Raw genomic sequence first — 12664 nt, 5'->3', positions numbered from 1 at the left:
CCGCCCACACCCTCCCTCCCCCAGACACTACATAAGTATAAATTGCTAATGATTACTGATAAACAGGACACTGATCACAATCACAAAGTCTCACACATTTGCACACCCGAACATCCCCTGAGGCCCACAGTAAACATGAAAGGAGGGATGAAAGGAGATTCCAAGGAGACAGGCATGGTGTTTGTGCACAGTGAGGGGAGAACAAAGAGAACAGGGAGCCTGGGAGGTGGCAGGCAGGGAGAGCTGGCGAGACAGACTATGAGATGAGTCAGAGAGAGTGAATGAGGGCACTGGGTCGCATCAGCTACCGCTTAGCTGCCCCCAGAGGGTGGCATGAACTAGAAGAAGGGAATGGGAGCTGGTCGGGGAAGAAGCGGAGTTGATGCCATAACTCAGAAAGGGGGGACAGGAGTGAGCTGCAGATGGGGAGCCTGCCTTCTGAAATCTCCTAGACCTCCACTGCCTGGCTCTACTCCCAGCAGCTGCAGGGTTATGGCAAGGCAGCTGGGATGGGAGGGTAAAGAAGAAGTCAAGCTAACAACAAAGATGTCTGTCCCGGAGATCACTGGACCCCATCTTGGTGGACAGAAGCCACCCCATGGCTGCTAATGCCCTCCATGTATTTGGTGCTTTCAACTTATTTTAAATGCCCTCGTGCTAACGATCTCATTTAATCCTAGGCACAACCCTGGGAAATAGGCAGGACTGGGATTGCCATCTCTAATGTGCTCCTCCCCTCTTTACCCTGTAGATTCCTCAAGAGCCCTCAAATTGTTTCCACCAGCCTAGAAACATCCGACACTGAACCAGGCGGTGCCTTGGGGCTATGGGGAACTTGGGTTCTCTGTCTAGGTTCCATTCTGGGTTGCTGGCTGCTGACTGTCCTAGGCTGAGTGTGATGAGAAGTCACAGGATATGGAATCATTCCTGTTGTGGAATTTCCCAGGCACTCCTCCCCGTTTGCTTCCATCTGAACACCTGGTACATAATGACTGTTTCACCCACTCCCCAGGGAGCAAGGTCAGGTTTCTCCTCCTCACTAGGTGAATGGAAGCCTGAGGGCTGGAGAGGGAAAGGCCATTGCCCTGAGTCACACAGTGAGCAAACATGGAGGAATCTGAGATGCCTTGGAAAGAGCACAGGGCTGGGGGCATCAGAAGACCTGGGTTCCAGTCCTGGCTCTGCTGCCTATCACCCAGGGTCACGAGCTGGTAAGACACTCACTCCACCTCCCCAGCCTTAGTTTTCATAACTGTTGAATGGAAATAATAGTACCCACCCCTTGGGGTTGTTGGGAGATCGAATGAGATTAAGATGTCAAAGTGTTATATAAAAATGAATTACTCTGATTATCAAGTAGCACAGGTAACAATAGGACTCAAGCAGTGGAAAGAAGCTGGGCTCTTCCATATATAAAGAGGCTAGGCTCCCCTCAACTCACCTGTGTGGCCCTGGGCACGTCCAGGCCTCAGTTTTCCAAACCTCCTGCCAACTCTAAGACTGTGATATTTTGTGGGCTATGCCTCTGGTGCAAGAATTCTGGTGTTGGCCGCCGTGATCTCTTGGCCGTTCTATCATCTGTGCCCCACACTGCCTTAGATCCAAGGATCTCACTGAGTGAAACCGGTCAGTTCCCAACAATGGAAACCTTCACCTCATCCCTCAGGCAGCCAAAGTGTGTTATTGCATTTTCCTCCCTTCTTAGGCTTTGTTGCCTCCCAGCTTTCAGGGAGGTGGGGGGTCTTCTTAGCAAAATCGATGGCAGATTGACCAGGTAAGCAAACACTGGATTCCCTCTCTCCTAGGGAGGGCTTCAATCTAACAGCCCTGCCTCTAATATCTTGCTTCTCTCAGGATGTCCCTAACGGTTCCAGGCCCCTGATCCTTTCCTTGAGGAAACAGCTCAGCATAACTCTTGCTGGGCTCAAAGAAGTGAATTAAATATTAAATATGTAAGGCCAGAGCCCCTGCTGCAGCAGCACATTCCCAAAACAGACAATGTCATACAGCTCATCTGTCACTCTCCCAGTGGCTGTAGGCTGGGCCCCTCTGCTCCCCAGCCCACATTCCTGAGAAGGAATAAGAAATGGCAATGTTTTGCTCTTCCCAGCAAGCTCATGGCTTCCTGTGTCTTCCTTCAACCCCTAGTGTTGAAGGCTCCAGGGGCCTGGAAATGCCTGGAACATTGAGCTGTGCCATCCTCAGCAATGCAATTTAATAGGTCTATGACTTGACAGGGAGGGGCCTCTGTAGTCAACCCCATTAGGGCCTGGAAGGTCCTAGGGGGGAGGAAACAGCTCAGGAAGGATGCTGAGGTCCTGACATCTCTCAGGGTTATGGGGAATTGGAATATTAACTGTGATGAGGCCTCGGGGTGGGGGTCGGTTGGTTTGCTGCTCAGATTAATATAGGCCATAGAATTGTCAGATAGGTAGAGCCTCAGAGATCACTCAGGCCAACTCTCTGTTTTACAGAAAGGTAAACTGAGGCCTGAGAAAAGAGAGAAGCAACTTACACAAGGCCACTCAATGAGCTGTAGAATAGCTAGGCCAGTCTCTTGGTCTCTGGTATAGAATTTGGTGCTTTTTCCACCCTACCTCCCGCATAACCCCCAAATCTCTTTCCTAATGATAGCAAGCAATGGCTCCTGCACTGTAAGGCCCAGGGGACCATTTTCCCAGGAAGCAGAATCTGTTCATGGTCCCACTTTGCCCAGCTAAGAACTGAAACAGCATGAGGTCCATGGGTTCCAGCTCAGCTCTGCCACTTCATAGGATGGAACCTTGGTCATGTCACTTCTCCGAGCTTTAATTCCTCACCTCTGAAATGGGGATTTCAGAACTGTGACCCTGGATGGCCAAAGGATCAAATGAGATCGTGTATGGATCATATATGTGGGGCATTTTGCAAACTGAAGCACTAACCAAATGATATTATTAAAACGACATGAGGTTTGAAGATGCTGCAGAGGGAGGAAGCCTCAGGGGAGGAGGCTGTGAAGGAACGAGAACCCACATTCACAAGAGGCTGCCTGGCCATCCCACAGACCTGACTGATCCTGAGGCCACCGGCAGGAAATGACCACAGCAGGTCAGACCACCCCAAGTTCACTGGCTTGAGAGACCACCTGTCCGCTTTGCTTCGTGTGTGTGTGCCTGTGCATGTGCCTGGCAGTCTGGTATCGCAGCAATTTGCCTGGCTGCTCTGAGGGCACATTTGGCAGGAGAGCAGTGTGCGGTGCTGAGGGAGAACCTCCACTTCAGGCCAGGTCACAGACTCTCAAAGAAGAGCCTCCCTGCCGGGATCCCCTGCGGGGACCTTTCGAGTGCCCAGCTCCTCTGGGGCCCTTACCTTGTACTTGGCCGCAAGCAGCTCTGTGGCCTGCTGTTCCCGCCGCAGGTCCTCCAGCATCTTCTCCTTCTCCTCTAGCAGCTTCTGCTTCTCCTCGCTCACCAGGCTGCGGTCATCCTGGATGGCTGCCTTCTCCTCCTCCAGCCGCTCCTTCTGTTCCTGCAGGTAATTCTCCATGTTCTTCTCCAAGGCTGACTCCAGGATGGGCTGGGGCGGGCGGTGGTTGTTGTTGTTGTCATCCTCCTCTTCTGCCACCCAGGCCTCAATCACTGGGCCCTCAGGGTACCCAGGCGGGGCGGACACGGCCTTCTTCCTCCGGCTGCTCTTCCTCCGGGGCCGCTTCCCCAGCATCCCCCTCTTCTCCAGCTGGGCCTTCAGGCGGGCTATCTCCTCTTGGAATTCCCGCAGCAGTGTGTCCTTGGGGTCCTCATTCACCCGGGGCTTGTTCTTGATGTTCTTGGCTCGGTTGGCAAAGCGCAGGGTGGAGAGGCTCTCATCGTAGCTGTGAGAAGCTGGCCCCAGTGTGGCTACCATGATGGTCTTGGCATTCCCCCCCAGGGAGTCCTGGAGCAGCCGGGTCAGCTTGGAGTCCCGGTAGGGAATGTGGGTGCTCCTGTTGCCCGCCAGGGCAGCAATCACGTTGCCCAGGGCAGATAATGAGAGGTTGATTTTGGAGGCTTCCTTAGGCCTCTCTCCACCAGCACCGCCACCACTGCCTCCACCGCCACCACTGCCACCCGAGGATGGTGTGGCTGCCCCTCCTGCTGTGTTGGGGCCTGCCTTGTTCTGCCTCTCACTGCCAGCCAGGTCCACTAGGTTGAGCTTGCCCACTCGGATATGGTCCTGGCCATCAGAGCCACGCTCGCTGCACTCCACGGTGATGATGAAGATGGCATGGGAGCGGGAGCTGACCTCGTTCATGTGGGTGCTGCCCACAGCCCGGGTCTGATTCCCCAGGTTCATCACATGCTCAATCTCCTTGACATTCTTGGTGACGAAGGAGGAGAGGTCCTTGATGTAGACGCCCGTCTCGGGGTTCTCTTTCAGCTCTAGCCTCTTGCCCGGCTCCTTGGAGAGCAGGTCTCGAATCTCCTCCTGGTAGATCTCCAAATAGGAGGCCCGGACCAGGTACTGTTGGTTCTGGGAGCGGGAGATGTGGGTGAAGATGTGCTCAAAGGCATTCGGGATGACCCCGCGCAGCTCGGGCTCCACCCAGGTCCCCTGCATGGTATAGGTCTTGCCAGTGCCCGTCTGGCCATAGGCAAACACCGTGCCATTGAAACCCTGGAGCACGGAGTCTATCAGGGGCCTCACGGTTTCGTCATACAGGTCGGCCTGCTTGGAGCTGGCATCATACACGGCGTCAAAAGTGAAGGTCTTGGGCAACTCCCCCGGGGCAGCGCGGGGGTTCCGCAGGGTCACCTGGCCCAGTTTCACGTCCATGGTCAGGATCTGCTCGTGACCAGCAGCCTCCTCCTTCCTGCTGAGAGGGCGGCACCGAGCCACCACCTTGAGGGCCTCGCTGGCCTTGGTCTTACTGGCCATCTTGCTGCTCTGACCTTCCTGCCCCCGAGCCCCTCCGCAGCCTGGGCGGTCCTGCTGTCCTGCTCGCTAGGTCGCGATCAGCGGGGCTGGCCCAGCCCCCAGGTGCCGCTCTTCAATCCGCATGCAGCCTCCTAGGGTGGGGACGCTGGGAGGTGGCCCCAACGCTGCTGCAGTCCGGGCCTCCACCGCTCTCCGGTACTCTCTGCACCGGCTGGGAGGTGAATTAGGCAGAATCCCCCAGCCGCCGCGGGAGCAGCGCCTGCCGAGCAGCCGTGCCCGGAGCCCGCCCCATGCTGGAGCAGAGGGAGCGCCGCCGTAAACAGCTTCGGCAACAATGAGATAAAGGAAGGGGAAAATGGGATGGGGGTGGGCGGCAAGCTGTCTTCTCCTCCTTCCTCTAGGGATCCATAGCGTGGGCTGCCGGTCGTGGGCGGCCGGGGGTCCCGGGCCTCCCGAGGGCAGAGGCTCACCTGGAGTCCTCCCCCCAAGCTGGGGGATCATTCATTGCAGCCAGCGCGGCTGCTGCTGCCTCTGCCTCCGCCTTCCCCGCCGCCGCCACTGGAGAATGAGAGAGAAAAACAGAAGGGGATGGGGCGGAGCAGCGGCGGCGAGAGTGATGTTGCCGCCGCGCTGCGGCCCCAGCTAAGCCTCCCGGCTGGGGTGGGGCAGGGGGCGGGGCCGCGGGGCGGTAGGCGCGAGCCCGGCGCGGCCCGGGTGCGGGGGACAGGGGCGCATCGCCGTCTCTGCACCCCTGCCGACCGCTCCGGGATGACAGGCTCCGGTGCCGACCCAGGTCCTGCGCCCACCAGTCGGGTGCAGCGCAGCCACCGCCCGCCGTCACCCCACCGAGCCCGAGCATGCCGGGAATTGTAGTCCCGCCTTTGTTAACCGGGTTCTGGCAGGTTGCTAATGCCTTTCCCGGTCCCCCAGTCCGGGAGGCGCCTCCCTCATCGGCATGCCACCCCTTGAGTGACTGCTGAGCTTGCACCACCCATGCCTGGTCCCTCCGAGCCACCATCCTCGGACACCCCCCTGCTCCTGCCTTTCTGCCTGCAAATGGGTGCGCGTCACCCCTCCCCGTCAGAGTGTCGCCAGGCCTCCGGGAACCGAACTCCTAAATGTTCCTTGACTCTGTCCTTTCCTCTCCCTGTCCCAGTCTACTTCTGACCTTCCTCTTCTCTCTGCTGGAGCCACCTTCCAGCTGATTCTCTCGCACTTCATGTCCGCACATGCACCCGGGGGCCCCCTCGCTCCTCCTCCACCGCTTTCCTTGTGTGAAAGCCTCTCCATCTTCGGACTTCGCAGCCTCACCTCCACTACTCCTCTATAGAAAAATCTGTGTTCCAGACAGTCATTTCTTCAGTTATCCAGCGCCTGCTGAGCCCCAGGCCCCATTCTAGGATCTAGGTCCTTCCTGTCCTCAAGGAGTGCACATTCCCGGAACCGTGTTTTGTTTCTTTAACTGGCTTTGCTGTGCAGCATCTTTGTGCTTTTTCCCAGAGGCCTTGTCACCCTTCCGCACTTAGTGCCCTGCCACTTGGGCAGTTCAAGCACCTCCTCCTCCACGAAGCCTTCCCTTAGCAATTTTTTTTTCCTATAGTGAAAGAGGCACAGAATTTACCTAAGACAAAACCTGGATTGAAGTTCCAGTTCTGATGGCCATCCGACGGAGTGGCTTTGAGCAGTCACTCCCCTTGCTCCAGCCTTAGTTTCCTCATTTATTTTTTTAAAAATTCGAGGCAGGAAAGAAATAATTAACAACTACTTCATGGAGTGGTTGGGAGGCTCAAATGAAATAATGAATCATGAAGTACTGTACCATGAGAAGTCCTGCGCTGGCTTGGATTGCCTGACAGCTCCTGCTTCCTTGAGTATCCTGGATAGACCATGTCTGTGCTTGGTGTTCCTCTATGGGAGTCTTAATCTTTTTTTTTTTTTTTTCTTGTAGGATACAAATCAAGAGTAATTCCACAAGGCCAAGGACCAAGCCAGAGTCCTATCCATGGTCCACTCTGCAGAGGGCAGTTGAGTCTGTGGACTGAGCCCAAGCTGTCCTTACTCTCCATATGAGATCCAGATTGAGAGGTGCTGTTATCTGAAACCTGGAGACCCTTCTTCACAGAGGCACCAGAAGAGGCTTTCCACAAAACATTTCTAAGCATGTTATCCTCTAGAGGACCCAATTGTTTAGTTTTCCAACTCAACAAAATTTACCTCCTTAACTCTTCCCCATCCCAGGACTTTAGTGTGAGCCAGACTAGAGGCTTGAGACTTAGCTGAGAGCTTGCCCGCTTCTGAAGTTCCCTGGCCTCCCTCCACCCTCTCCTTGATTAAGCTCCACTGCTTATGGTTAACTTGGCTGTTGGACCAGTTACGGGGTGGGGTTTTGGCTCTGTAGACTAACCCCTTTTGGCTCTCACAACATGATTTCTGGATGGAGCCTTTAGTTCTTCAACTATTTTCTGGTTGCATTCGGCTTTGGGTTTTGAATACCCTTTCTCTGCTTAGGCTAATGTATCTGACACTACAGTGCTGGATAAAAGGGATTCTCACCCTGTTCTCCCCACTTGATGTCACCACCTGGCAGGGGACTTACCCAGATCCTCTTGTGTGAGAGGGAGATTGGAATCGCATTGCTTACAAGATGTGTGATCCTAGGCAAGGTGCGGTGGCTCACACCTATAATCCCAGCACTTTGGGAGGCCGAGGCGCATGGATCATGAGGTCAAGAGATCGAGACCATCTTGGCCAACATCATGAAACCATCTCTACTAAAAATACAAAAATTAGCTGGGCATAATGGTGCACGCCTGTAATCCCAGCTACTCGAGAGGCTGAGACAGGAGAATAATTTGAACCCAGGAAGCAGAGATTGCAGTGAGGCGAGATGGCGCCTGGCGACAAAGCAAGACTCCGTCTCAAAAAAAAAAAAAAAAAAAAAGATATGTGATCCTGGGGAAATTATTTAACTTCTCTGAACAGCTATTTTTTCAGTGGAATAAATGAGGATAAGAATGCTTACACTGGCCAGGTGTGGTGGCTCAAGCTATAATCCCAGCTATTCAGGAGGCTGAGGTAGGAGGATCACTTAAGCCCATAAATTCAGGGCTGCAGTGAGCGATGATTGTACCACTGCACTCTAGCCTAGGTAACAGAGTGAGAACCTGTCTCTGAAAAAAAAAAGAACGCTTACCTTACACACCAGGATTAAGTGAGATAATGTATGCAAAAACTCCTACGACATAGAAGGCACTCCAGAAATAGCAGTTTTCTTTTCTTTTGCATTCAAGGCTGTTCATTTCAGCGTCTCCATTTTCACCACTATCTTCATTTTTCCTTCCTCTTACACACTCAAGTCTCCAGCCACTCTGATTAGCTTAAGTCCCCCAAACACACCCCACTTTTTCGTGTCTCCTTGTCTTTGCTCATGCTGCTCCTCTGCCCGAAATGTCCTAACTTTGTTTTTATTTCAATTAATTTATTTGAGAAGGGGTCTCATTCTGTCACTCAGGCTGGAGTGCAGTGGTATGATTATGGCTCACTGCAGCCTCAAACTCCTGAGCTCAAGTGATCCTCCTGCCTCAGCCTCCCGAATAGCTGGGACTACAAGTGCATGCCACCACACCTGGATAATTAAAAACAATATTTTTTTAGGCCAGGCACAGTGGCTCACACCTGTAATCCCAGCACTTTGGGAGGCCAAGACAGGCAGATCACAAGGTCAGGAGTTCAAGACCAGCCTGACCAACATAATGAAACCCTGTCTCTACTAAAAATACAAAAAATTAGCTGGTCATGGTGGCAGGCACCTGTAATCCCAGCTACTTGGGAGGCTGACGCAGGAGAATCCCTTGAACCCGGGAGGTGGAAGTTGCAGTGAGCCGAGATCGCACCAGCCTGGGTGACAGTGCAAGACTCTGTCTCAAAAAAAACAAAAACAAAAACAAACAAAAAACAATATTTTTGAAAATTAGCCAGGTCTCACTATGTTGCTGAGGTTGGTCTCAAATCCCTGGACTCACATGACTCTCACACCTTGGTCTTCCAAAGTGCTGGGATTGTAGACACGAACCACTGCACTCAGTCTTCCTAACTTTGTCTGTTTCTGTCTACATAGCCTCCGCTTCTATTCATTCCACTGCTTCATCTCACATGGCTGGCCCAGTGTGATGGTTCACACTATAATCCCAGAACTTCGGGAGGCCAAGGTGGAAAGAGCATTTGAGGCCAGACATTAGAGATCAGCCCCATCTCAATTAAAAAAACAAACTTATATGGCTTCTCCTCCCACTACGCAATAGAGACCTCTCTTACCAAGGACATCAGTGAGTTCCAGTGCCACCCTCTAGTGTCATTATAGCTTATGGTTTCCATTATTGTCTATATAGTTCCTGGATTTGTATCTCCAGTCCAGACCTCTCTTCTGAGTTCTAAACCTCTATATCCGACTCTGTAATGGACAGAGCCACTTTGATGGCTCTCCAGGTACCTGAAATTCTACTTGTTCACACTGAACTCATTATTCTCCCCTCCAAAAATATTACCTAGCTCTGTAAATAGCACTTCCTTCACTCTCAGTGTATCCATTTGAATACACTGAATCCATTTGAATACACTGAATCCATTTGAATACGAAATTCTGCCAACTTCCTGCGTATTTCTCAGATTTATCCATTTATTTTCTACTTCCATAGGGGCTATCGTGACCAAGCCATCATATTCTCTGGCCTGACCTCCTACAGTAGCCTCCAATCTGGCCTCTCTGAATGGGGAGATTCAGAGTCTGCTCTTACCCCTATGTATTCATTCTTTAGAAAGCAATCTTTTTGACTGGGCGCGGTGGCTCACGCCTATAATCCCAGCACTCTGGGAGGCTGAGGTGGACGGATCACCTGAGGTCAGGAGTTCAAGACCAGCCTGGCTGATGTGGTGAAACCCCGTCTCTACTAAAAATACAAAAATTAGCGCATGCCTGTAATCCCAGCTACTCAGGAGGCTGCGGCAGAGAATCACTTGAACCCGGGAGGTGGAGGTTGCAATGAGCTGAGATCGTGCCATTGCACTCCAGACTGGGTGACAAAAGCGAAATTCCGTCTCAAAAAAAAAAAAAAGAAAGTAATCTTTTAAAAACGTCTATCTGGCCAGGCACAGTGGCTCATGCCTGTAATCCCAGCACTTTGGGAGGCCAAGGCGGGAAGATGGCTTGAGGCCAAGAGCTCAAGACCAACCTGGGCAACATAGTAAGACCCTATCTCTAAAAAAAATTTTTTTAAAATAGCTGGATGTGGTGGTGCATGCCTGTAGTCTTAGCTACTTGGGAGGCAGAGGTGGGAGGACCCCTAGAGCCCAGGAATTCAGGGGTGCAGTGAACCATGATCACACCACTGCACTCCAGCCTGGGTGACAGAGCAATGCCCTGTCTCTAAAATAAATAAATAAATAAGTGTAAAAATCAGCCGGGCACTATGGTTCATGCCTGTAATCTCAGCACTTTGGGAGGCTAAGGCAGGTGGATCACCTGAGGTCAGGAGTTTAAGACCAGCATGGCCAACACGGTGAAACGCCATCTCTACTAAAAATACAAAAAATTAGCCAGGCGTGGTGGTGCAGGTCTGTAATCCCAGCTACTTGGGAGGCTGAGGCAGGAGAATTGCTTGAACCTGGGAGGCAGAGGTTGCAGTGAGCCAAGATCACACCATTGCACTCTAGCCTGGGAGACAAAGCGAAATTCTGTCTCAAAAAAAAAAAAAAAAAGTAAAAGTAAAAACACTTATCTGATCATGTCACCCCATGCTTAAAAACCTTCCGGGCTGGGTGCGGTGGCTCACGCCTGTAATCCCAGCACTTTGGGAGGCAGAGGCTGGCGGATCATGAGGTCAGAAGATCGAGACCATCCTGGCCAACATGGTGAAACCCTGTCTCTACTAAAAACACAAAAATGAACCAGGCGTGGTGGCGTGCGCCTGTAGTCTCGGCTACTCGGGAGGCTGAGGCAGGAGAATCGCTTGAACCCAGGAGGCAGAGGTTGCAGTGAGCCAAGATCGTGCCACTGCACTCCAGCCTGGGTGACACAGCAAGACTCTGTCAAAAAAAGAAAAGAAAAAAAGCTTCCAATGCTTCTCACTGATTTTTTTTTTTTTTTTTTTTTTTTTTTTTTTTTTTTTTTTTGAGATGGAGTCTCTCTCTGTGGCCAGGCTGGAGTGCAGTGGCATGATCTCGGCTCCCTATAACCTCTGCCTCCCGGGTTCAAGCAATTCTCCTGTCTCAGCCTCCTGAGCAGCCGGGACTACAGGTGCGCACCACCACACTCAGCTAATTTTTGCATTTTTAGTAGAGATGAGGTTTCACCATGTTGGCCAGGATGGTCTCGATCTCCTGACCTGGTGATCCAGCCACCCTGGCCTCCCAAAGTGCTGGGATTACAGGCGTGAGCCGCCGTGCCCGGCCAGTTCTTGCTGGTCTTAAGGTAAACTCCACATCATTAACGCAGTCAGTAACGCCCTGCACAACATGGTACCTGTGCACATCTCCCGTCACATCACATGCCACTCTCCATCTTGCCCCTCGTGCTCTAGTTACAATGACCTTCTTCAGCTCCCTTCCAACTTCCTGTCACAGGGCCTTTACACATTGTGTCTCTGCTTCTAGAATATTTATCCTCACCATCTTTGCCTAGATACCTCCTCTTCATCCTTCGGATTTCAGCTTGAATGTCCCTCCCTAAGGATACTTTTCTTGACTTACCAACCTAGGTATGTCCCTCCGTAATAGTTTCTCTTCCTTCCCTGTACTTTCCTTCATAGAAATTAGTACAAGTGTAATTAAATCATAATTTGTCCACCTTCCTTGGTCTGTGAGGTCATAACATGTCTGCTTTATTCATTTTTGTGATGACAATGACTAGTGCAGCTTCCGGCACATAGTATGTGCTCAATAAATATTTTTTCAACTAAATAAAGTCCCATATGAGCATCACCTCTTCTGGAAGACTTATTTGACTCCCCTGACTCTACCATAATTATTTTTCCTTTTGGCCAGGTGCGATGGCTCATGCCTGTAATCCCAGCATTTGGGAGGTTGAGGCCAGTGGATCACTTAAGCACTGAAGTTCAAGACCAGTCTGGGCAACATACTGAAACCCCCATTTTTTAAAAAAATTAATTAATTTGTAAAAAAGTAAAAACAATATTTCCTCTCTTCATGATGCTATAGCTCTCTGTTTAGCTAGACCCCTAGTACTCATCACAGTTTGACTTGTACTGTGGCTGACTGAGTCTGTCTCTCTCACCATAAAGTGTTGAAGACAAGAGCCATAGTTTTTGTCTTTGTGTCTCCTTTTCCCACACCTAACACAGTTCTGGCTGCAATTAAGGTAGTTAGTATTTGCCCGAGGGCGGTGGCTCATGCCTGTAACCTCAGCACTTTGGGAGGCCAGGCCAGTGGATTGCTTGAGCTTGGGAGTTCGAGACCAGCCTGGCCAACATGTCAAAACCTCACCTCTACAAAAAATACAAAAATTAGTCAGATGTGGTGGCATGCACCTGTAGTCCCAGCTACTCAGGAAGCTGAGGTGGGAGGATGGCTTGAGCCCCGGAGGCAGAGGTTGCAGTGAGCCAAGATCGCATCATTGCACTCCAGCCTGGGCAACAGAGTGAGACCCTATCTCAAAAAATATATATATATATAGTTAATATTGTTAATATAGTTATTATATAATATTGTTACATAGTTAATATAGTTAATATTGGCCATTAAGCAAATGAATGAA

At 51.4% G+C, this 12664-nt stretch overlaps 2 protein-coding genes across 2 annotated transcripts in view; both read right to left on the bottom strand.

The window, feature by feature from the left end:
• Positions 1–5413, bottom strand: part of KIF3C (kinesin family member 3C) — a 56329-nt gene extending 50916 nt beyond the window's left edge. Inside the window, exon 1 of the mRNA XM_055252969.2 lies at positions 3352–5413. Within this exon, the coding sequence (XP_055108944.2) occupies positions 3352–4896 (1545 nt within the window). The 5' untranslated portion in view covers positions 4897–5413. The remainder of the gene's footprint in view (positions 1–3351) is intronic.
• ASXL2 (ASXL transcriptional regulator 2) overlaps positions 1–12664 on the bottom strand; it is a 555729-nt gene that overhangs the window by 248522 nt on the left and 294543 nt on the right. The gene's annotated exons all lie outside the window — the stretch shown is intronic.

The sequence above is a fragment of the Symphalangus syndactylus genome, chromosome 18 (genome assembly GCF_028878055.3).
Source record: "Symphalangus syndactylus isolate Jambi chromosome 18, NHGRI_mSymSyn1-v2.1_pri, whole genome shotgun sequence".
Lineage (NCBI taxonomy): Eukaryota > Metazoa > Chordata > Mammalia > Primates > Hylobatidae > Symphalangus > Symphalangus syndactylus.
This window is presented reverse-complemented; position numbering and strand designations above follow the sequence as displayed.